General features: G+C 41.8%; 1 protein-coding gene across 9 annotated transcripts in view; it reads left to right on the top strand.

The window, feature by feature from the left end:
- Positions 1-25,518, top strand: part of FRY (FRY microtubule binding protein) — a 194,850-nt gene that overhangs the window by 41,148 nt on the left and 128,184 nt on the right. For 2 of the 9 annotated variants that reach the window (XM_035115762.2, XM_060273788.1), the window contains exon 1: positions 7,359-8,180. The exons of the other annotated variants lie outside the window; for them this stretch is intronic. In XM_035115762.2, the coding sequence (XP_034971653.2) occupies positions 8,111-8,180 (70 nt within the window). In that variant the 5' untranslated portion in view covers positions 7,359-8,110. Of the gene's footprint in view, positions 1-7,358; positions 8,181-25,518 lie in introns of those variants that run through there. 9 annotated transcript variants of the gene reach the window in all.

Raw genomic sequence — 25,518 nt, 5'->3', positions numbered from 1 at the left:
AATAATAAATTTTATTATTTATACCCTGTCCATCTGGCTGGGTTCATTAAAGATACTACTAAAAAGATCAAATGTTAAAAATCTATATAACACTTAAAATAAATAAATATAAATAAAACCAGCAGTTTTAAAACAACATATGTAATAAAAATTCCATGTTCTAGCTGCATGTCGGGGGGGGGGAGAGATTGCCTATACAAACAAGTGTTTAGCAGGTTTGGAAAACAGTTCAGCAAAAATTCCCGGTCTAATACAGTATTAATGGGCAGCGAGTTGCAGAGTGGAGTTTCTGCCATACTGAAAGTCTTGATTCCTTGCAAATAGGAAATGGACATTATGAGGTGCATGCAAAAATGTCAGTTCCACAGACTGAAGTGGTCAAGGGGGCAGATATGGAGTAAAGGGGCATGGGATCCTGAAACTAGTGTAGGGCGCACTATGCAGGCAGCTGTTTTGCCCTCCCTTACTGCATTTTGAAGATGCAAAATTCAAGGTGTGTGAGCCAAACTCTGGTGCGTGTTTCTCTTTTCATAAACGTACATGTTTTGAGTAAGCTTGGGCAATGAATGGAAGGAAGTGACTTCCTGGCTGCTACCTACTGTATTGCTTTTCACACTGAACACCACCGGTATGCCTGACTCCCGCTACAAAAGCTGAGGCTGTTGTAGCAGACTGTTGGCCTGGGTATTGTTTGGAGAAGTTTATCCTGGGGGAGGGTTGTTGCTGTTATTCATAGTATTTTTTTGTATCCTTATTTTTGATCTTATTATTTATGTGGAATTATAATGAGGGTGGTATTCAAAAATTAATAAATAATAATTCGGTTGTGTACTTTTTGATGCTTATTTATTGTCTGTGGCTACTTTTGTTATGTTTGTCATTATGTATTTTTCATGTTGTATGCTGCCTTAAGCATGGTTTTAGCTATGGAAAGGTAGCATACAAATAAAATTATGTATGTGTATAAAGAGAAAGCATGCCACTTCCGTTCTGTGCCTTGAAGTTGACACAATTCGTAGCCTAGACTACTGTAAATCATTCACCCCTATTTTCCTGCTGATTTGATTAGCTTTTAATGCCACTGTGCTGCCCCCAAGTGGTGTGTTTCTTACAAATGGTACAATAATGATAATGATGATGATGATGATGATGATGATGATGATAATAATATACAGAACTCTACAGGGCCTGAATTTAAACATTAAAAACAACAGTTATTACAAGTGCATAGATTTTTACACAGTGTTTCTGTTTCTCCTGTGGCCGGAGCAAGTATCCATAATATCTGAAGAAGTGCGCATGCACACGAAAGCTCATACCTATGACAAACTTAGTTGGTCTCTGAGGTGCTACTGGAAGGATTTTTATTTATTTTTTATTCATTAAGGGTTGTAAAAGTGGTTGAATTTCTTTTCACTGTGCGTATGGGTGGAAAGTTATCTACGCCTGGGTAAGTAACTACTTAATTCAGGTAACTCTGCACATTTGCATTTCAAGTGGCAATGCTTGAATACTGAAAATTCAGGCCACGTGGTTCATGCTTAGCTTAGCTTAGCTTGCCTTGTTAGTGTTTGGGGTGTTATGCACGGGAATTTTTCAAAGAGGGGCAAAGTGAAGGCTTGAAATGAATGAATGAATGAATAAATAAATATGCATATATAACTAGCATCAGAGAACAGACCAACCTTTACTGGTAGACCTAGTGACTGTGTGATGGTGGGTTTGAGTAAACCCAGCTCCTTGAAACTTCTTTTTCTGTCTGTCCCTCTGTTGTTTCTCGGTAGGTAGACCTGCTGTTCATCTGCATTCGGATAACGTTTTTGACATTCTCTGCTGAAACCCTAAATTCTTTCATCAGTTACTTTCACTCCCTCCAGCCTTAGTTAATTGCATTGCTCACTGCATCTCCCTCCCCTCTCCAAAAAGCAAATAACCCAATGGATTACATTTCAGGGCCTCTGTTGTAAAATTTCATTTCACATAGTCAACATGAACACAAACTCTAGTTCTTGCATCTTGTTTGCAAAGTTCTCTGCCTCTCCTATAGTTTCTCCCTTTTGTGATTGGTCTTCAGCTATACTTTCCAGTATAAAATCACTTGACTGTTGAGAAAAAGCTGCACAACAGTCAACAGCACTGTGGCCAACCAGATTTAGAGAGTGTGCAGCACATGGCATGAATATGTTCTGTTCTAAACGCTTTTTCCATTCTAAAAGCATTCCAGAAGCTTATTCTTCAAATTCTTTTTTAAAACAAATAATAATAATCCTAATTTTGTGTGTGTGCCCTTGCTTTTGCTAGTGCCCCAAACATGGGCTTAGTCTGCCTATCAGGTAACCCAGCACTGTTCACTTAGCTAGTGAAAAGCATCTTGCAAGATACTTGACAAGGTAGCAAGGCACTTTCATCTGTAACTTGGGTAACAGCAGGATGTTTACACCAGTATACAAACAGAAAATGAAAAAGCATGTGTTCATTTACAAATACAAACACCAGGACAGAGAACAGAAAGTGAACCAGGCATGCATTTGAGCTGAAGGAGTAATGTTAGCAATTAAAAAGGACAGGACTGTTCAGCAGCTAGTTCTGACCACAAGAGGGAGTTGTGTATTCTCACACATTTCAAGCATATAGGTAACATTCAAATGGATGGTTTGCAATTGTTTAGGTTCTGTGCACCCTTTGACACATGACCTCCAAGAATGTTATTTGTATTTAACCTATGTTTACCTATTATATATGGTCACTCTTAAAACTCCAGTCTACAGCTGAACTGCTGAGCCAATGCTCAGAGCCGGTCCTACCGTTAGGCAGTGAGGCAGCAGTTTTTGGGGGGGGGGGCAGGGCGGCAGTGGTGAGGTGTTGGATAATAGAGCTGTGTGCGTCACACCCTGCATCCTCTGTTACCTTGCTGTCCTCCAGTGTGGTGGAAAATGCTGTCCCATCACCAGTGTTGAAGTACATTTCAACAGCTGCTCTAGTCAATCCCTGTATATGGAAGGGTGGGTGCCATTTTCTTTGTATATATGCTTATTGGAGTGCGTGTGTACACACATGAATATAAGACAGGGTATGAGCATATCAGGTTATAATCAATACAAAACGAGCAGAAAATAGCAGCCAGTAACAACTGGGCACTTTAGGTGAGCTATTGTGAATACTCATTGTAAGTTTTTCAGATCTTGCTGGTGGGTGCCATTTTGCAGTTTGCCACAGGCAGCAAAATATCTTTGGCCGGCCCTACCATTGCTGTAGCTCATAGCATCAGGTTTCAAGACTGCAGTGATGATACAAAGGTTGCCATAGTTGCTGCTGCACAGATAGCAACAATATATACGGTAAGTATTTTGTCTGACTTTAGGGAATGGGTCTAGTCACACTGCCCGACACCCTAATGGGCAATGGCTTCAGTTTGTGTGCCTGTATGATGCCTGGCTTAGTCGCGTTTGATGTGCTATTAGTTGCTGTGGTGCAGTATATTGTTTCTGCCATATCAGCTAAAGCAAACACATAAGATTCTGTTGTTTGGAACTTGCTTTGGACATGACTTGCTCTATAATCAGTGCTTCCTACCTCAAGTCAGTGTGCATACGCACTTGTTCCGAGTAAGTGAAGTAAGCCCCATTGAATTCTGCTGGTAGATTTGTTTTATTTCTAATCTCTAATTAAATTCCGAGGTTTTCTCTCTAAGATGTTTATTACTTCATGGTCAACTTGGTGATCAAAATCTCTTAGTCATTTGCAAGATTGTTCTTGGATTTGAATTGGACTTGCAGCTCTGTGAAACCTGTGCTATTCAGTAACATTTCCCTGAAACAATTCCTTGAGGTATGAGAACTGCTTAATAAATATTGTAATTATTAAACATGTAAACATAGTTTGCATTGTTGATCCCTATCGTTCCGCTGTGAATGCTTCAGAAGTCTGTAAGTTTTGTCGCAATTAACAGCTGCTTTTCGTTAACTATCAACCCCTCTATGCATAAAGATCCCTACTAGAACTGCTGCTGTTGCTGCTGCAAACCCTGACTCTTTACTAGCCTAAAATTGGAAATGTCTCTGCTTTTAATATTCAGTGCCAAGGCCTGGATGGAAGCAGGGAAATGAAAACCCTTGGACTGCTTCAACTCCTCCTCCTCCTGGGGGGGAAATGCATCTGGGGGAGAAAAGAGTTAAGCATATGTCCTGCTGATTGACTTCTGAGTATTGATCCCTCCCAAGCAGTGGGGGTTGCTGGTACCCCATAAGGCAGGGGAGACCTGCAGTGGGTGGAGTCAGAACGAGTGAAATGTAGGGGTACTCCCTGATCAGCTGTAAGTAGGCAGGCTGGTGGGGACAGCTGAGGACAGACAAGGCTCATGGGGCAGTGCCCCATTTACCCTAGTGGACCATTCTTCCAGGGATGCTTTGGTGTAGAAGCAGCAGCTGGGGTTTGTGCACATGTATTTTCATAATTTAAAAAATTCTTCCAGTAGCACCTTAAAGACCATTTATTTTGTTTTGACTATGGCAGACCAACACCTCTATCTAGAGCTATGTATTTTCATGTGATATGCAGTTTGGCTCTCCGTCTTCCTGGTTTCATAGCACTCACACACTACTTGGCATTATGTTCACAAACCATATTTTAATGTTTGGTATACTCTGGGGCTATTTTATGAATGATCAGTGGTTCTGGTGTTAACAACAACTGGTTTGAAGGAACTTACTATGACATGAAGGCTCTCTTCCTAAGTACATTTGCTTGAGAGTGCAGTCCTGCTTGGGGACTAATCTGTGGTCCTCCAGAACTTGTTGGACTACCCTTTTTGACCATTAACCATGCTGGCTGGAGCTCATGGAAGATGGAGCTCAGCAAAAATTGGGAGGACCACTGCTACCCCTAAATTGAAGTGTCCAGATATGTGTGAGTGAATTCTCTCCTCTGCTTGCCTGCGACTTGCAGAGGGGAGAGTTAAGCCAGGCCATCATACTCCCATTTCCTCTCCTCTATCCAGCTCATCAGATTCCCAGCCCCTGCATTTCCTCATGGGCAGCAAGCAGGGCAGCTCCACCAAGCGAGGTGCCGACTCCTGGCAGCTGTAGCATGCATGTGTCATGTGGCCTAGTGGGTTGCTGTAGGCACAACACAATGGGGTCCCCTGCACTCTGACCCTCTCACACCGAGAACAGTGTTACTTGTTAATCCCCTTCTTCAAGTAGTGAGACATAGCAGGTTTAGTTTCCTTTGACTGAGAGAACACTGGAGAAGTGTGGTCTCTTGGTAGTATTTTGTTTTATTTATGATATACAAGTAGGTACTCATTCAGGCAAGCAACAAATCCACAGAGAGCACCTTGTGTAGCCCACCCCTCCCCCCTGCCTGGGAAGGCTGCACTTACCGTTTCATCTACAAGCTAAAAACTCTCGGCAACTTCTAACAACAAATCACCTTTTTCTTCCACTGGTACACAACTTCTTCCAAAGCATTGGTCTGAGTCTCCATCCACACAGGTGAATAGGCTAGTTGGAAGCATCCACTCCAGCATTAAGGGAAATAAGGTTGTGTTGCCAAGTTCTTGAACCTTATCCAACATCCCTTTTATTAAACCACAAGGATACTAAACCACATTTGCAATAATGAGACAGCCAGTGTTACAACAGGATTGCACTTTAAATTGCATTGAAGTAAATAGGATTTACTGCCAAGTTATGCTTAAAATTAGGGTGTGTGTATGAGAGAGAGGCGAGTCCTATCCAAAGCAGAGTGTTACAGTTTTTAATATCAAGGCCTCTCTATCTGGCCCTCGGGACTTTCCCCAGGCTACACCCCCTCCCCAGCCAGACCTTCCACTTGCCCTGGTTTTGGGTGTTTTTGCCTGGCTGGAATTTGTCATCAAGCTCTGATGATGATGATTTGCCTGAGTGGTGGATAGAAAGGGGTGTATGAACATGTGTAGAAACGAGCCTATTGTACAAAGATAATAGAGCATGGTATTCTTAATCTTAGGGTCATGTGTTTGAGCCCCATGTTGAGCAAAAGATTCATGGGGTTGGACTAGACAGCCCTTGTGGTTTCCTTCCAGCTCTACAATTCTATGATTGTACAACTCCTATTTGTTTCTCTACAGTTTCTGTTATTCTACAACTACTGGCTGTGTTGGCTGGAGATGATGGAGGTTGCAGGCCAGCAACATCTAGAGACTATGAGTTAAGAGAGAGGTGAATTATTCTGGCAAAAAAGTTGTCCTCTCCTATCCCTCCCCTGGTTTCCCCCCTTCTCTCCCTCTGATGTCTGCTTACTGCCATAATGTAGGTTGTAATCTTTTTGAGACAAGGCCCATTTTTATGTAAGTCTCACTGTGCTGAATAACAGCCTAGAGGCCTGATTTTATTTGCTTACTCCTGCTCCTGCAAAGCACCACATATGTTGACTGTGCTATATCCTAATCCCGTGCCCTGGGATGGATGCTCTATTGCAGGGGTGGCCAACTCCCAAGAGTTAACTCACAGAGTTAAAAACTGGCAGTGATCTACCCCCTTTTTCGGGTTCAGGTCTAAGTTGTTGAGTTTTTTCAGGGAGGAGGTAAAATGTTGAGCTTTTTTTAGGGGAGCCACAGTTGTTCAGCTTCTTTGGGGGGAGCCAATGATCTACCAGTGATCTACCGCAGGTGTCCAGTGATCTACCTGTAGATCACGATCTACCTATTGGACATGCCTGCTCTATTGAAATCAGACCTGAAGTCCTTAGCGCGTAGCTGACAAGCTTGCAGGGGCAGCTGGAAACCTTTCAGAAACTGCAGAAACATACTGTAGGATTTCTTCCCTCTCCGTGAAGTGAGCCGGTTGCGTGCAGGCTCGCCTGTGCAAGACCAGCCATTTTCGCACACCACTGCGACCTACCTAAAAAAAAAAAAAAATTTGCTTAGCAGCAGCATGCCAAAAACGTACACTGCCTGTACATGGTGCCCAGGATGACTTGCAGGAGCTCCCAACAGGCAATGAAGGACCCAAGCAAGCCTTTCCCTTCTCCCCTTCCATGCTCAGAGGCTTGTGTCAACAACTGATTACTTTGTCCAAAGGCAGGGTCCAGGGGGGGGCTTTAGTCCCCAGCAGGGTTGCGAGTCCTTCAGGGCTGGTCCGGTTTCGATCCGGGATGTTCCGGCTTAGCGGGCAACGCGCGAGGAAGCTGCTTTTAGCAGAAACTCTTCCTCCTCTTCCTCCTGCCTGGCTGCTGTCTCTTTAAAATCTCGATTCGAGTCAAAATGGTAACAACAACCGCCGCCGCGACTTGTCTGGTGCGGGGAGAGAGGCACCCAAACAAGTGAGGCAGCTGCGACCCTAGCCGGGGGGGGGGGAGGGAGAGAATAATAATAAAAGTGGAGGGAGGGGTAGAGGGAGAGAGAGGTTCCTCCGCTGCACATCCAGCGGATGGGTGCAGCGTTGGCTTTACCGCAGCGTGATGCAGTTGGACCGAGGAAGGCGTTGTTGTTGTTGTCGCCGCCGCCGCCGCCGCTCTTGAGAAGAGAGGGAAGCAGCTGACCAGCCGGCGAGGAGAGAAAGCAAAAAGCGCGCCACCCCGGCTCACCCAAGGCTTGGATCGGAGGAGAGAGAGAGAAGCTGTGCGCAGCAGGAGCCTGAACCTGCCCGCAGTGGCGGATCTGATCGCTGGGCGTTTGGCAGGAAGAGGTGTTTTTCCTTCCGATCGCTGCTCGCTTGCTGCGTCTGCGTGTGTTTCTCTCCCCCCCCCCTCCCGACACCCTGCGCTTCTGCCGCAGCTCCGAGGGGAGAGGAGAGCCTGGGCGCACACGAGCAGGGTGCGATGGCGACGGGCAGAAGCAACCCCCCCTAAAGGATGACCAAGGGGCAGGCATCTCCTCCGGGGCGCAGGGGGTGGGGGTGTCGCTTGCTGGCGCCGATTGGGAGAGCAGAGGCAACAGCAAGCAGCTACCACCACTACCACCACCACCAGCAGCTCTCAGGAGCGGAAGGAGAGAGGCTCTGCAGAGACTTCATTTCCTCCCCTGACCCCCTCCGTTTACATCACTAGCTGGTGACAGTCCCATCTCGCCGGCAAAAGTACCTGCCACTCGAGCTGCTCCGGGAGGGGAGGCTCTTTGTATGCCGCAGACATGGCCAGCCAGCAGGATTCCGGCTTCTTTGAAATCAGCATCAAATATCTGCTGAAATCCTGGAGCAATAGTGAGTACAGCTAGCTTTTGCCTCCACCCCGAGCTCCTTTCCCTCTTCCTAATATCTTGTCTCCAAGGCAATCTGGTAGCTTTGTGAGGGTCAGTTTGAACCAAGGCGCTTCCCCACCCCAACAACACTCTTTTTAAGGGGCTTTTGTGTGAGGGGGAAACTCTGCTGTTTCAGTACATGGACGCATCAAGAGGGTTAAATAGCCTTCCTTTAAGTGGAAGGAGGGTAATGGGATTATGCTTGATTTTACTTGATTTAATTCTCAAATTAGGCTCCTTCCTGGATCTGCCTCTCTCTATCTGGATGAGGACAGGGTAGGGTAATTCCCGCCTCTCCTCCTTAAATGCTTTTGACTGGGGTTTTTTTCAGCCTTACTTCATTTATAATGTTTGCCGAGGACTGTTTTCCTACAGCAGATTGGCATGTTTTGTGTTTGTCCGATCTGGTGCTGCCTATGTAGGAAAAATAGGACAAATAATGTTCCAGGTTTTCTTATGTGTATTTTCTTTAATAAATCCAGGCAGTAAAAGGTTGTCAGTTCCTCTTTTTGTGGTTTTATTGTTTGTTTTATATTTGCATTGAAGGAGCCTGCTTTTCTTCTTGAACCAAATGAGAGAGCTGCAGAATGTAAACAAATGAGTTTGGAGCTATCCACTATTGCAGGGCTTGGTATTGCTGATGCACCATTGTCCTCTATGGCATCTTATTCTAGTTTTTGATTTGGTGGGAATGTTACATAATAAAGATCAGCAAATGTCAAGAATGCTCACAAAAAGTGCAAAGTCAACCAGGCCTCTAGGCTGTCAACTTGTGATTTTAAGTAATGTGAAATTTCATTTTTAAAATGTGTCCAGCTCATGCCTCTATTACGTCAGCAAACACGAACAGCATCAGATTCCACCGACTTCTGAAATGCACATTCCCTCTAGAAAAATACAGCTAGGCTATATTTGCTATTAAGCAACTCTGACATACGATGGATTTAAGATTTGTACTTTTTAATGTGGTACTAATTACAGTACCTGATTATAAATCTAAAAAACCTAATTTAGATACATCAGGATATTACAGTTTGTAATTGATATATCAAGGGCACCATTTGTGAACGATACCTATAAGCACTATTTTATAACTCAGTATAGTCTATAAGATTAGTCCTAATTTTTTTCATAAGAGAACTGTGAAATCACCATGGATAATATTGTTACCTCAACATTTTTAAAAATTGCCCTGTTCCAAAATAATTCTCATGTTCCATACTTCTAGAATATATTACAGCATTAATGCACTTTGGTTTTTCAGCTCCCGTTAATTGATTTTAAATGGATATTAGATCCAGAATTACAGACGAAGGAAAATAAAATGTGGTAGGATTTTGTCATAGAACATTGTGTTCCTTTGAGAAACACGTAATGTGAAGTCAAGGTAGTTCTTCAACTTGTACTGTAAGTGGTATAGGCTTAATTAAAATTGGCTGAATATTTTATTGCTATGTATCAGCATTCACTTCATCAAGTTCTATAGCCTTTCATTGGAAAGATGCTTAGAAGTTGAACAGCTTTTCTATACTGTACACAAAAGTCCTAAGGTGAGATTATGAGGAGCACTTATTTCTCAACATAATTCTTTTCTATAAAGATGAAATTGATTCATGGTCTGTCTGTCTTTTTTGCCATTCTCTCAAGACAAACATTTATTCGGTGCATTTAGGCTTATCAGAAATAGACAATACAGTCAGTTTTATTTATTTGAGCTTGTTTTGTCATATATCCTCTTGAAGTCTAAAAGGCAAAACTCCAATCTATCAAGTAGTTTAAAAAAGAGATGGATAAGAAGTTGCTGCATATTTGCATAGATAGGGCCATACATTTTGTTTAAGGGTTTCCTGTGGTGACTGTTGGGGTGAGGCTTAAATGCCACTTGTTTGAAATTGCAAGTGAGCTTGCTCATGCTTGAGCAGCAGCCTATTTTTAAAAGTAACGTCTACCTGAGTTTGGAGAACAGCCATTATTATGTTGATTGCAAGGTGAGAGGAACCAGGTCAAGGTGGGAAGTTGAAACTCCCAACTTGGAGCAGGTTTCTTGCTTTCTTTTCACCTTCCTTGCGCTTCCTTTACATGCTTGCTGTGTTTTCTTGTTTATGTTCTGCTACAAAGTGCTCTCCATTAAAGTAGAGACTCAAGGGCATGGGAAGGGCAGAGTACAGTGGAACAGTTGCCTTGTATGCTTGGTCTGTGGCCTCCACAGCTGCAGTCATAGCATAGGTTCTTGGAAAAGGGTGTAAAGGAAACTTTGGTTTCCAAGTTGTGACCCAAGAGCCTCTCAAAATGTGATACTGCTACTCGGCTGTCATTCTCTGTGTCTCAGCATGGCTAGGAGCCAACTAATCAGTCACCTGGGACACAGTGGGACAGTTCAGACATCACAGTAAACTCTCCCCTCACCTCCAGCATTAGAAGCTTTCATTTCCATTTTGGATTAACTGTGGTTTAGTATTGCATCTCAGCCTACACTGTGGGCAATCTTAACTAAGGTCTGAAACAAACCATATTTTGAAAATGGCTCGGTTCAATCAAACAATAGTTAAGATTAATACTGTATGTTGGTTGGGTTTTGATGAAATGGCAAGCTTGTTGTTGTTTAGTCGTTTAGTCGTGTCCGACTCTTCGTGACCCCATGGACCATAGCACACCAGGCACTCCTGTCTTCCACTGCCTCCTGCAGTTTGGTCAAACTCATGTTGGTAGCTTTGAGAACACTGTCCAACCATCTCGTCCTCTGTCGTCCCCTTCTCCTACCGGTAGTGCCCTCAATCTTTCCCAACATAAGGGTCTTTTCCAGGGAGTCTTCTCTTCTCATGAGGTGGCCAAAGTATTGGAGCCTCAGCTTCATGATCTGTCCTTCCAGTGAGCACCCAGGGCTGATTTCCTTCAGAATGGATAGGTTTGATCTTCTTGCAGTCCATGGGACACTCAAGAATCTCCTCCAGCACCATAATTCAAAAGCATCAATTGAATTAGCTACAGCTAACCAAAAACTGAAGGTCTTCTGCAGGATGAATACTGACAAAACAATGTGAAACTGAGCTCAGTACAGCTGTATACTGAATGAGTAGGTAAGTGTTGTTATGAATTGGCATTGCTGGATTTAAACATGGTCTGTAGCATCAGTCAAGGCATACCATTGAATCAGTAGTCGTAAGTTTCTCTTAATAATATGGTTCAGTGACCTTATTAACAAGTACAACATTTTTGTGCTGACGCATTGGTACATATCAGCATTAAAGCATATATTCATCCATCCCAAATGGATTCCTGATGTAATATAATATAATGTAATATTAATAAACAAAAACCATTCAAGTACTGTATCGGTAATTAATTATTTACAGTAAGTAACAATTACAAGATTTTAACGACATTTTAAAATAGTTAGCTTTTTGAAACCATTGCTTAAATATTTCAAAGCACACAACATTTCTAAGTGACTGTCAGGACATGCCTAAGCAGGATTACTCAGAAGTAAGCCCCACTGAAGTCAGTAAGTGTTCTTATATGATTGCAGTCTAGGTGAATTAACTTTCGACATACTCTGCCTGTTCTCAGAATGTGGAACCTGCAGCCAACTCCCATCATGGCCAGTGCTCAGGAACAATGGGCGTTGTAGTGTTGGTGTTGACCTTTAAAGCCCTAAACGGCCTCGGCCCAGTATACCTGAAGGAGCGTCTCCACCCCCATTGTTCTGCCCGGACACTGAGGTCCAGTGCCGAGGGCCTTCTGGCGGTTCCCTCACTGCGAGAAGCCAAGTTACAGGGAACCAGACAGAGGGCCTTCTTGGTGGTGGCGCCTGCCCTGTGGAATGCCCTCCCATCAGATGTCAAGGAAATAAGCAGCTATCCTATTTTTAAAAGACATCTGAAGGCAGCCCTGTTTAGGGAAGTTTTTAATATTTAATGCTGTATTGTTTTTAACACTCTATATAAGTCACCCAAAGTGGCTGGGGAAACTCAGCCAGATGGGCGGGGTATAATTATTATTATTATTATTATTATTATTATTATTATTATTATTACTACTACTACTACTACTACTACTACTACTACTACTACTACAATATCCACAGGGCTATAGGCTCTCCATCCCAGTATGATTATTATTGTACTTTTTTAAATCCCATCTTTTCCCCTGACAGCAGGGACTCAATGCAGGTTTTAACATTTGATGTTTTAATATGTTTTATATGTACTTTAAGCCGCCCAGAGTGGCTAGGAAAACCCAGCCAGATGGGTGGGGTATAAATAATAATATATAATATAATTTAAACTATCTATTTATATTAACTCAATTAAAACATACAAATAATTGCAATAGAAACTTCAAAGCACCAGTATGAAATGGAAAAGTATTTCAAACTCATAATCATGTAAAGGAAACACTCCTCAAAGCAAGAGTCCATTTTGGCTTCAGCTAATAATATACACGTGGCAACTAATTTAGTCTAATGCACACAGGTTAGACCAGATGTTTTGTGAAGACAAATAACTGGTCCCTTTTGGAGGGATGGAAGAAGCCTGTAAGGAAAGGGTGGGTTGGGGACTGGTTACAGGAAATCACATTCATGGCATTCTGAATTACCCCTTTTAAAAAACAAAACAAAACCTGAAATTTTGTGGATAGGACAGACCAACTGAGCTGAGTCAGGTGAAGTGTTGAATGTTTTGCAGGCAAAATGTGGTACAAGATGGCCCCTTTTCAGGGCGCTTTTCAGGACCCGCAAATTTTGTTAATTAATGTTGGTATTCAGTCCACAGACAGACCTGATGCGCACCCGTAATATATATCCAACGTATATATCCAACGTTTACTCTCAACATTCAGTTTGTGTTGACTTCCATTTCTAAAACATGGCTTTATAACCAGTTTTATGGTTGATAATACCCTTCTTACTTTTTTAGTTTGTTTTTATAGTGCAGTTGACATCCGGATGTATGGCAAATGTAGATTTCTGTGAATTTCCTTAAAAATAGCTCAAAACCTTCGATTTTCATTTGAGATTTTGAAGGGGAGTAAAAAAGCTCAACCACCTTGGGCAGAACTGAAAAAAAGCTCAGCAACTTTGCCCCCAAAAAGCTCAGTTTCCGGATTTTAACTATTTGAAATATGGCAACCCTTTTTTATAGGAGCCACATGTTTTAGAACCACTGGCCTGTTTAAAAGGGAACAAAATTTAGCTCAAAGTGAGTCATGACAATAACAAACCTTCAAAAAGAACCAAAACATATCCATAACATTTCAGTCAATTTGCTATATCTATGTCAGCATAATAATAAAACACAATAACTCATCAGTGAAATGAAAGTAAAAACAATACTGTAACTTGCTTTTGTGTACGTTTTATTGTTGTAACCTGCCCTGAGGTCTTTGGAGGAAAGGTGGGTGAACATTTTCCAAATGAATAATAATAAATTAGTAAGCAATAAATAGAGGTCAATACCAACACAATAATCCAAAAAGAATCCAATAAATCCATGCTTAATTTAAACATTACAATTTCTATTTAATTTATATCAATACTTTACCAGGCTATCAGAAAAGAAGAATAAAAATTCAATTCACTATGTAAAAATGTAGACAAAGACAACATGGCAACTTTTCTAAATGATAAAAAAAATTCCTTCAGTGGCACCTTATAGACCAACTAAGTTTTTATTTTGGTATGAGCTTTCATGTGCATGCACACTTCTTCAGATACACTTGAAACAGAAGAGTCAGACCCTTATGTATATACAGAGGGTGGTGGGGTTGGGTAGGAATGGGTGATGGGCTGATGGGAGTGGTAAACCTGTAGATGGCTGTTTTTTAAAATTTTATTTTATTTTGCTTCGACTCAGACCAACACGGCTACCTACCTGTTTCTAAATGATGTAACAGCACACTCCTGTGCAGGTTTACTCAGAAGTAATCCTCAATGAGTTCAGTGGGGCTTACTCAGTAATGAATTTGTTTAGGATTGCAATCTGAGTTTGGAGTCATGCATGTACCTGGGAGCATCCAAAGTAGTAAGCAAGCCTCCTGTCAGTGCAAGGTTCCTTCCTTGAGCAATAATACTCCCTTCTCTCCTACCACCGCAGCCCCCCAAATCTGTTCTTCGAGGGGGGGGGTTGCACAGAAGGAAATTGTTGCACTAATAGAATGTGTTCATTGGATACTGTCCAAGACCACCTTGCTGGGTGCTCTGATTTTAAATTATACTTTTATTACTATGGGGCAATTTCGGGCATTAGTCATACTCAGAGTAGACTACTGAAATCAATGAACGTAAGTATTCTTATATACATATATTTATATGAGATCTGGGGGACATTGAGGAAGGCACAGAGATTGCAGGATTCACTGATAAGCGTTAGTTGACACATTAATCATTAGAAATGAGAAGCATTGTCTTAATAGCATCATGGACCCAAACAGAGGACCATATTGGGGTGGGGGTGGGGGAGCCATTCCATATTAGACATCCAGAACATGGTTTGGAAGCAGCAAATCAAACAAATTCTACATGTGTACTGTACGAAAGACCCATGGTGACTTTATTTTCTTTCATCTTGGGAGTTCTAACCCATCATCTTAAATGAATTTTTAAGACTGCAAACAAGTACATATATTAAAACAATGCATAAAATGTATTGATTCAAAAAAGTAAACTAACACAGTTTTTTTTCTAGTATAAAAGCAGCAGGCTCTGGCCATTTTTAATAGCAGTGCCAAAAAATTGCTTGCTGGGGGGAAAAGTAGGCCTTGGCTGTCTTTCAGAAGACCAACAGGAATGGGCAGTGTGTTCCACCATCTTGGCATCAATGAAGAAAGAGCTTTGGGCCCACCCCACCATGCCTTAAGCAAAGCCTTTTGCTCCAAACATTTCCAGAATTCAAGAAGTGCAGCATAGGCAAGTGGCATTTCATGTTTCTCTACAGCTCTAACTGCCACACCTTTTATACATCTGCATATATCTTACTCATCAGTTCTGAAGTAAATATTGCACAATGACCATTCATTGGTTGGCATAAGAGCCAGGTGGGTAATTTTGGCGGCACCTCCCAGACTTCCCTGATGCATTTCACAGTTTCTGCTCTCAGCCCTGTAAATGAATGGTGTTGAAAATCACGGGCACACATTATTAACATATCATATGCCGAAATGGCGATCCAGATCCTCTTCTCACTACCTTAGCTAATGGAAGCAGTGCAAAGCTACCATCCTGGGATGGGCATACAGTGGTGCCTCGACTTACGAATTTAATCCGTTCCGAAGGCACCTTCGTAGGTCGAAAAATTCGTAAGTCGAAAAGTGCCATTGGAAACGTGATTTCCCATAGGAATGCATTGGAAATGGAAAAATTCGTAAGTTGAAGCAACCCCATCTAAAAATTCGTAAGTAAAAAAAAACCTATCTAAAACCGCCACGGTTTCCCTTCGGATGTCGAGAAATTTGTAAGCGTGCGGCCATTTGCCCCATTCGTAAGTCGAAAAATTCGGTTGTCATAGAATCATAGAGTTGGAAGAGATCACAAGAGCCATCCAGTCCAACGCCCTGCCGAGCAGGAAACACCATCAAAGCATTCTTGACATATGCCCGTCAAGCCTCTGCTTAAAGACCTCCAAAGAAGGAGACTCCACCACACTCCTTGGTAGCAAATTCCACTGCCAAACAGCTCTTACTGTCAGTTCTTCCTAATGTTTAGGTAGAAGCTTCTTTCTTGTAGTTTGAATCCATTGCTCCGTGTCCGCTTCTCTGGAGCAGCAGAAAACCTTTCTCCCTCCTCTATATGACATCCTTTTATATATTTGAACATGGCTATCATATCACCCCTTAACCTTCTCTTCTCCAGGCTAAACATACCCAGCTCCCTAAGCCGTTCCTCATAAGGCATCGTTTCCAGGCCTTTGACCATTTTGGTTGCCCTCTTCTGGACACGTTCCAGCTTGTCAGTATCCTTCTTGAACTGTGGTGCCCAGAACTGGACACAGTACTCCAGCTGAGGTCTGACCAGAGCAGAATAAAGTGGTACTATTACTTCCCTTGATCTAGATGCTATACTGCTATTGATGCAGCCTAGAATTGCATTGGCTTTTTTAGCTGCTGCATCATGTCGAGTCGTTCGTAAGTCGAGGTACCACTGTACTGGTCCCAGTGACCTGGCTTTTCTAGGTTTCTGTGAAGAGAGGCCTTTCACAGCAGACTTGTTATTTGCATAACCCCAAGGGTCTAATAGGAACATGAGAAGCTGCCTTATACAAGAGTTGCAGCCATTGGTCCTGCTGGGTAATGCCGATACAGTACTTCCTTTCTTTTGACATTTCACCTTCATGATGCAATATGCTAGTTGAACATAAGTGTTTACGATAGGCAGGATGCAAAGTACTGTACGAAGTGGACTGAGGAGATCTTGTAAGAGTTGTTTTGAGGAAAGACAAGTGGTATTGCCTTTAAACTTTGCTCAGCATTTTAAATGCTTGTATCGTGTTCTCACTAACTTGTTGTTGTTGTTGTTCTTGATCTGTAAACACCACAAGTCTGCATTAAATCCTAAACCCCTATGTAACTGTACCCCCTATATGTTTAGTGGAGTATTTCCAGTATATTTCACTGTAGTTAGGACTTTGTGAAGTAGATGCTGGCTTTCCCATGATGTTCCATATCCCTATGAATGATCATGTGGACCAATGCTTCCCTCACGGGCAATGGCCCATCATTTCTCCTCTGCTCCTGTCCTTCTGTCCGTTTCCCCCTTCATGTTTATAAACACAGATTAAGTGGGTGCCCACATTCTCACACCCTCTGGTTTGTGATGCTTTTTTAACCAACCGTGCACAACACTTAAGCAGAGCTGTTCCCTATATATTTCGCAACGCCACAGGAATATCCTCCTCTCTTTTTTTACGATAGTTCATCAAAATTATTGAAGTGCATATTAGTGCATAGTATTTTGTGTGCCCATTTCAAAAACACATTCAAACTCATTGCAAGACTGCTCACCAGATGCTAGCAGAAGTGTGTTTTTATACATGCTACAATCCTAGCAAGGCACACTTTCTTGTGAGCAAGCTCCGTTTGGGACAACTTGGGATTTACTTCAGAGTCAACTTGCTAAGGGCTGCGCTGTTGGATTTCAGTTGAGCAAAGCGTATCCCAAGGTGAAAGAAGGGAAACAGGGAGGGGGGGATGTTAAGAAGTTTTGCTGGTGGCGCTAGAGTAATTTTTTCCCCAAAGATGATATAAGGCTATAAATACTTTGAAAACCTTGATGGATTCGAATGGATTGTAAGTGCTCCTCTTTAAACACAGGGTCACAGGTCATGTATACTTAAAGCGCTTTTAAAGGATGTGGACTTTCCTAAAAGGATTCTGGGAGTTGCAATTTGCTAAGGGTGCTAGGAATTGTAGCTCTGTGAGAGGTAAACAACCATTTTCACGATTCTTTGAGGTGGAAGTTGTATGCTTTGTTTAAAGGTACCAAATGTATGTGGAATATGGCCACAGTTTATAGGGAAGTGCTGTTGTGCAACTCCCAGTCATCCCAGTGGGACTTGCCACAGGAGAACAAATCTTGACTACCCCATCATGGCAAAATGGAACCACCAGGTTCAGAGGTCACACTATGCCTCTAACAGAGATTTGCTGCCTCCTTGCCTTGCTTGTGGGTTTCCTGGAAGCCTCTGGCCTGCTTACAAGATGCTGGACCAGATGAACCTGCCGTCTGACAGTGTAGTATTTTTTTGTGTTAACTTGTTCATAGATGAGTGATCTGTGTCAGTTATTTTATTTTTTTAAAAAACCTTCAAATGCAGCTTATTCATTGTGTGTTTAAGTGGTGTGTGTATTTTATGAAATGAAGTGCTCTTGATTTACATTTATAATTTTAATGGATTGTTTGGAATGCTTTGACTGAAGTGGCAGTAACTGTTGCATGATTCTAAATAGACCTCTGTGCCTTTATCTAGTGTTCTAGTAATGCAAGTCATATTTGCTGTTCTGTAATGTGAATCAGGTTGGTACAGTATTTGGACACGTTTTCAGCTGTGAAATCTTCCACTCGATAGATATGACACATTTCTTAACAAAATCTCTTCCTTTGAACACTATGTTTGAAAGTTTCCCATTGGAGCTCATAGTTTTGTGGGTAGCTTCCCTACTTACTGGTTTGGTCTGAAGTTGGCTGTTTTTTCTTTTCTATGGACACATATCCTGGAATGGACTAAGTTCCATTGAACATTATTAGACCTGCATAAAACTGCTTTGAGGTTTGCTTGCTGCTTCTTTTTTTACAGTCGAGTGGTACCGTATATAAACATTGCATAGGACTGAACCACAGTTGCTTTACTTCCTTGTTTACTCTCTCATGCAATGGCCTGATGTTGCAGGACTGATCCTTAGAGTGGGGGGGGGGGAACTGTTCTGATTTCACTGGATCAATTGACTACAGATCCTGACTTAGAATTTGATGTAATAGTGCTTTTCTTAAAAGATGGGTACAGTGGTACCTCGGTTTATGAACACAATTGGTTCCGGAAGTCTGTTCATAAACTAAAGCGTTCAGAAACTGAAGCGAACTTTCCCATTGAAAGTAATGGAAAGTGGATTAATCTGTTCCAGATGGTCCACGGAGTACTTAAACTGAAGCGTTCATAAACTGAAGCGAACTTTCCCATAGAAAGTAATGGAAAGTGGATTAATCCGTTCCAGATGGGTCCGTGGAGTACTCAACCTGAAGCGTACTTAACCTGAAGCATGGGTGTAATTGGTTCTGGAAGTCTGTTCATAAACTGAAGCATTCATAAACTGAAGCGAACTTTCCCATTGAAAGTAATGGAAAGTGAATTAATCCGTTCCAGATGGGTCCGCGGCGTTCGTAAACCGAAAATTCGTAAACCGAGGTGTTCATAAACCGAGGTTCCACTGTAGTTTCTTTCTCCATACACTTCCTATTAAATGGTAGGAATAAAATAAGTTTTAAAAACCAGGCTGCCACCCTCAACTCTCTGAAGGTCTTTCCCCTTAAGTGATTCCACTTTTTCTTTCTTGCTGTCGTTTACCCTTGCAGAACCCCTATGTGAACCTAGCTCTTTCCTTTCCTCCAAGGCCAGCCTCAATGCCTACCTTTTCTGTGAAACGTTTGCCATGTCCTCCTCCTCTGTTGAAACTAAGTCTAAGCACCTGTAATAAAATAAATTCTTTGTTTATCGTTGTCTCTGTTTTCCTCACCTCCCTGTCAGCATATAACACCCCTGCCTAAAGATCTGAACTGGTTGCCCATTTGCTACCGGGGCAAGTTCAAGGTGTTACTACTAGTATATAAAGCCCTTAAAATTTTGGGACTGGTTTCCTTTCTTTACTCCATATATGCCCACTTGACCACTTCAACCTGCGGAACTGTCGCTGCCACAAGTGCCACTTAATACACAAGTTCCATCCTTGTGAGAAAACACACTTTTAGTGTGGCAGCACCTACACTTTGCAACTCTCTGACACCAGGCAGTATGTTTTGTTACCGGTATGTAGGACATTGCTGCATCACTATTGGCATTGCTGGATTTACACATGGTCGGTAGCACTGAGTGGTTTCCAATCAAGGCATACCATTTAGGGCAGGCTTCCTCAACCTTAGCCCTGCAGATGCTTTTGCCTACAACTCCCATGATCCCTAGCTAGCAGGACCAGTGGTCAGGGATGATGGTAACTGTAGTCTCAAAACATCTGGAGGGCCGAGGTTGAGGAAGCCTGATTTAGGGCCAATTGAATCAGTAGTTGTAAGTTTCTCTTACTTATATGGTTCATTGACCATCATTAACACGTATAACATTTTTGTGCTGATGCACTGGTACAATTCTTCATTTTAATCACCTTTTGAATATTTTTGAATCTTCAATGTTTTTGAATATTCAAAATGTTTAGATTGATAATTTTTATGTTTTATTTTATATTTTTGGAAACCACTGGGAGGGTTGTTGTTGTTTTTTACAATCGAATGGTATATAAATTCTATTAGATAAATAAATAAAACTGAAAGTCAATGCAAAAAGTGTTTGTGCTGGGTAGAATTTCATCTTATAACAGTTCTTCTGCCTTTTTTCTTTCTTTCAAGAGAACATCCACAGAAAACAGCTTTCAAGAAATACAACTTATTTTTTCCCACTGTCACCACCCAACACTTGGTTAATCTTTCTTCAACAGGCTATTATTTGTACAGTGGTACCTCGGGTTATGAACGCGATCCGTTCCGGATCGCAGTTCGTAACCCGAAAAGTTCGTAACCCGAAAACGGCATTTTGCGCATGCGCAAAGCGCCATTTTTGCTATTTTCGCGCTTTGCGCATGCACAAATGCGCGCAGCACTTCTGCGCACGCACGCACGCCGAAAATACTTCCGGGTTTGCGCAGTTCGTAACCCAGGTTGTTCGTAAACCGAGGTGTTCGCAACCCGAGGTACGACTGTAATGAGATTTTTAACTGGCACCAGATAACATATCCCCCCCCCCAGAACCCAAGAGCACCATAATTTCCACAAAGTAGGAATCCTGTTGTAACTAATACCTTTTGAAGATGAGAAAATTACTTAACTGTAATGCATGATCTTTGAATTATATAGTTAGAACAAATAATCCCACTAAATTACTTAACTGTAATGCATGATCTTTGAATTATATAGTTAGAACAAATAATCCCACTACACCCCTTTTGCTGGGACCCAGGTGGCGCTGTGGTTAAACTACTGAGCCTAGGGCTTGCTGATCAGAAGGTCGGCGGTTCGAATCCCTGTGACGGGGTGAGCTCCCGTTGCTTGGTCCCAGCTCCTGCCAACCTAGCAGTTCGAAAGCAAGTCAAAATGCAAGTAGATAAATAGGAACCGCTACAGCGGGAAGGTAAACGGCGTTTCCGTGCGCTGCTCTGGTTTGCCAGAAGCGGCTTAGTCATGCTGGCCACATGACCTGGAAGCTATACGCCGGCTCCCGTTGCTCGGTCACAGCTCCTGCCAACCTAGCAGTTCGAAAGCATGTCAAAGTGCAAGTAGATAAAGGTAAGGTAAGGTAAACGGCATTTCCGTGTGCTGCTCTGGTTCGCCAGAAGCGGCTTTGTCATACTGGCTACATGACTTGAAAGCTGTACGCCGGCTCCCTCGGCCAATAACGTGAGATGAGCGCCACAACCCCAGAGTCGGTCACGACTGGACCTAATGGTCAGGGGTCTCTTTACCTTTTAAACCTCCATTAGGTTAGCTTACAGGGTTGGAATATATTTTGGAATAGCTACAGTACTATAGTTGAGAGAGATCAAAAATTGTACCAGCCGCCCAAAAGGACAATGTATGTTGCCGTGAGCCTCTTGAAGGGTGGGATGCAAAGCATTCAGTTACTTCACATTCCTGCTTCACATACTTTTGTTTCTTTGGGTTTTCCCCACTCTGAAGTATCTGCAGAATTGATTATTATGTTTTGGATGTGCCATAGAGCTGATCTCATGACACCAGGCATAATAATCCATTATGCCAATATAGCTTGTCATTGTGCCTGCTGGAAAGTGTTGTCCCACTACAAGTGTTCTCAAGTGACACGTGATGTTTATTGCTAATGAATTATATCAGTTTGTTGTTTTACCCACACAGTGCTTCGCATTGTTTTCTCCCATTTTATTTTCATGTGCGTGTTTGGCTACACATTATTTAAAATATACGGCTCTTTAGTGATATTACTGATTGTTGAGTGACACGCACTGCTCTTTGAACGCCTTCCCGCTGGTAGAATGAAGTTAATACTGCATTGCAGTTGTTAGGTTTTGTAAACCACCCAGAAGACCTTGGCCAATGGGTGGTCTAGAAATGAAATAAACAACAACAGCATGGAAAGGCAGAGGTGAGTGAGGCAAGAACAAATGGGTGCAAGTTATGAAATTTATAGTTGCTCAATTCTTCTCCAATAAATAAATAAATAAATAATTCTGGTAGCTCTGGTCAGAGGTTTTGGGTATTCTGTTTAAAAAGTCTTTAAACAGTGTCCTGAATCACCAAGAAACTAGAAATATTATCTGTTTGATTCTTGGGGTTTCCTGATTTTAGAACAGACTGACATCTACAGAAAGGCAACTAGAAAGGGTCAAGGGGTTGGTGTATTTTTCATATGTGAAAAGGATAAATCAATGGGGATTTTTTATATTTGTTTGGGGAAAGGTGAAGGGGACATAAGAGATTTACAAAATTAGAAATGGTGCAGGGAGATAAATTTTCCCTGTTGTCTCAGTATACTAGAACTCAAAATTGAAGATGTTCAAAATTAGATGTGATATATTGTCCTGCAAATGTTAACTCCAAATCCATTGCTTTCTATATATGATGGATCTTGGTTGCTTTAGAGCCAGTGTGGTGTAGTGGTTAAGAGCGGTAGACTTGTAATCTGGTGAACCAGGTTCACATCTCCGCTCCTCCACATGCAGCTGCTGGGTGACCTTGGGCTAGTCACACTTCTTTGAAGTCTCTCAGCCCCACTCACCTCACAGAGTGTTTGTTGTCGGGGAGGAAGGGAAAGGAGAATGTTAGCCGCTTTGAGACTCCTTCGGGTAGTGATAAAGCGGGATATCAAATCCAAACTCCTCCTCCTCTTCTTCTTCGGTGGTCATCCATTTATTGGCAGCTGCATGATGTATAAAGCTGGCAGGGTACATGATTCACCATGTAGGGTGGCCAATGGCATGGGCAAAGTGGATGGGTTTAAAGAGTTCTGGTATTCAGTTCCTCTCCTTTGTAAATGGAGGGGGACATATATCCACGAGATTCTCACTGATCTTTTTGGAGGGAGGTACAGTATTAACATAGTCAGATATATAGGGTGGAATACAATGTCATGCTAAAGAGATGGTTTCATCAGTGCCAAGCAGAGTGATCTCCTGACCCTCCTGAACAGATTTGGAGAGGAAAGGCGTGAAAGTTCCATTGAGCTATAAGGACTTCTTGTTCTGGCGTGGAGGCATGTTGTCTTTGTGTGTTTTTTGAATGTCTTAGAGCCATCAGGGGGTGGCAGCAGTTGGAAACAAAAAAATGGACTAGATCTTGCAAGACAGTTATTACATTAAGTATAAAATGGCACAAAAAAAAAACCTTTATGCAGGTACAAGATGTATGTATGTTATGCAGGTTGTGATTTTCTCAAATTGGAAAAGGTGAGCATTTTACCATCTCCTGATATGAAACGTTAATTTTTTTTACGTAAGATCTTAATGTGTTTTGTAAGATGTTTGGGGTTTGAGACAATTCAGGAGTTGTTGGCTAGGTAGAGAGAATCTGCTAGAAATAATTGCATTGCTAATGACCAGTACTGAAAGCGAAAACATGACTTTATTATTTTAAAAACCAGAAGTGGAAAATGCCTATGTTTAGTTCCCGTCATAAGGGCGTTTCCATAAGTGAAAGGAAATATTCCCATAGTGATGTCATACTCTAAATGTGACGAGCTCCTACTATCAGCTATAAATAGCAGACGGATCTGCTGTCTTAAAGAAGTACTTGTGCGAGAATTTAGCATGTAAACTTTACAGCAGAAATAAACCTACTATTGCATAAAAGGTTTCCCAATAATCTCTTGCGTGTTAAAAATAGCAGGTTTTTATAAATAGCAGATGAGGCTTGGTTTGCTAGTTAACACCAGTAGAGCAATGAATCTGTGAAGCAGGCTTGTATTCTATAATCCCATCTCAACAGGGCTGAATAAATTGCTGACTAAAGAGTGGGCTCCTCCTTCTAGCTAGTTTAAGGCCTCTGCTTTAGTGTGAAGAATGGCTTCTCATACTACTCAACTGTAGAGTCCTTTAAAATCCCTGCATGTTTCTCTTTCCACATGAAATAAAAGCAGTGGTCAAATTCTGTTGAATTTTTTAATGTTGGTAGCTGTGATGGATTTTGAGGTATAGGATTAGGAAAACAGGAGAACTGTGGCAATCTTTGTGTGATTGCAATTAGATGATGAAGTGTTTTCATACTTGCATACCTTCCAAAATTTGATGAAGGGGAAACAAGGGGTACTTTTTCTGAATGCGGGCACAGTACAGTAGAGCTGTAAGGGTCATCCACCTATGGGCGGTTCTTGGGACTTATGGCCAAGATCACTTTTAGAAATCAAATTACTGTATACAAACCCCATTTTGTGTGTTAAATGTTATTTACACATTTTTTAGCGTCACTCAGCCTCTCAGAATAAAAATACTAAGGCTTCTACCAAATTCTAAACTTTCTAAACCTTAAAAACTAAGTGCATTCTAGCAAAAATGTAAGATCCAAAAACTGGGACATTCCAGGATCCAATCAGAAACTGGGATTGGTTTCTGTAATTCTGGTCTGCCCCACTTACCTGTAAATTGGGATTGTTAGCGATATGCAATTTGTGTCTTCCTTTCCCGGACTGGGAATAAGGTGGGATGTTTAGCACTGATGTCCGCTCTGCAAGTAGATCAATCATATGAGTGAAGCTATGGAAAGCAGTACACCATTTTTAAACCTGATATATTTTAGACATCAGTCAAATTATATGTAATCTTACTTTATGCTAAGTACACAGCTATGTACTATCAGACATTGCCTTTCCCATGTAGGCAGCAACCTTTGCTGGTGCTAAGCTGGTCTGGATCTGGCCAGTGCCTGGGTGATGCCCTAGGCAGTTGTGTCTATTGGTCATTAACCTGCCCTGGTGTGGCCTTCCTATCCCTTTATTTCATCATGTTGTGTATGGAATTATTAACACTGTTTGCTATAACAAGAATTCCATATTGCCACGCCGCAGAATAAAAACAAAAGCAATGTACCGTAGTTAGTGAAAAGTTAATATTCCTCTAAATTAAACTGTCAGAATATAACTATAGAGATTGACTTTACATGTATCTTATTACTGAGAAAACTACTTCTTCCTTTCGGGATATGAAGCACATTTGCATTATCAATTAAACATTCTTCATATATGGTTGCATCATCCGCCACTAAAAATAGAGCCAGGTTCTTAAATATTGTTGGCAATACTGTATTCCATGGACTTCAGATGTCTCATAAGCTTCAGTTTCGAGCTTTTCAGGTTATTTTTTAGCCATATTAAATTATTATTGAATAAACCTAAAAATTTCCATAACAATTCCTGAAGTGCCTTCCCAGATAGGTAAATTATCAGTTGGTGATCTTTGGGATACTGCATGCTAGAGGGAGTTATTGAATTGTCTTGCAAACTTTGTTCAGAATTCCCTGTTGATCAGGTCTTATGCAAGGCATATCGAGTGTTTATAGTGCAATGTCAGGAATTCTACATGTTTACACA

The sequence above is a fragment of the Zootoca vivipara genome, chromosome 4, assembly GCF_963506605.1.
Source record: "Zootoca vivipara chromosome 4, rZooViv1.1, whole genome shotgun sequence".
In the NCBI taxonomy this organism is placed as follows: Eukaryota; Metazoa; Chordata; class Lepidosauria; order Squamata; family Lacertidae; genus Zootoca; species Zootoca vivipara.
Note: the sequence above shows the minus strand (reverse complement) of the source record. Positions and strands in the feature narration are given on the sequence as shown.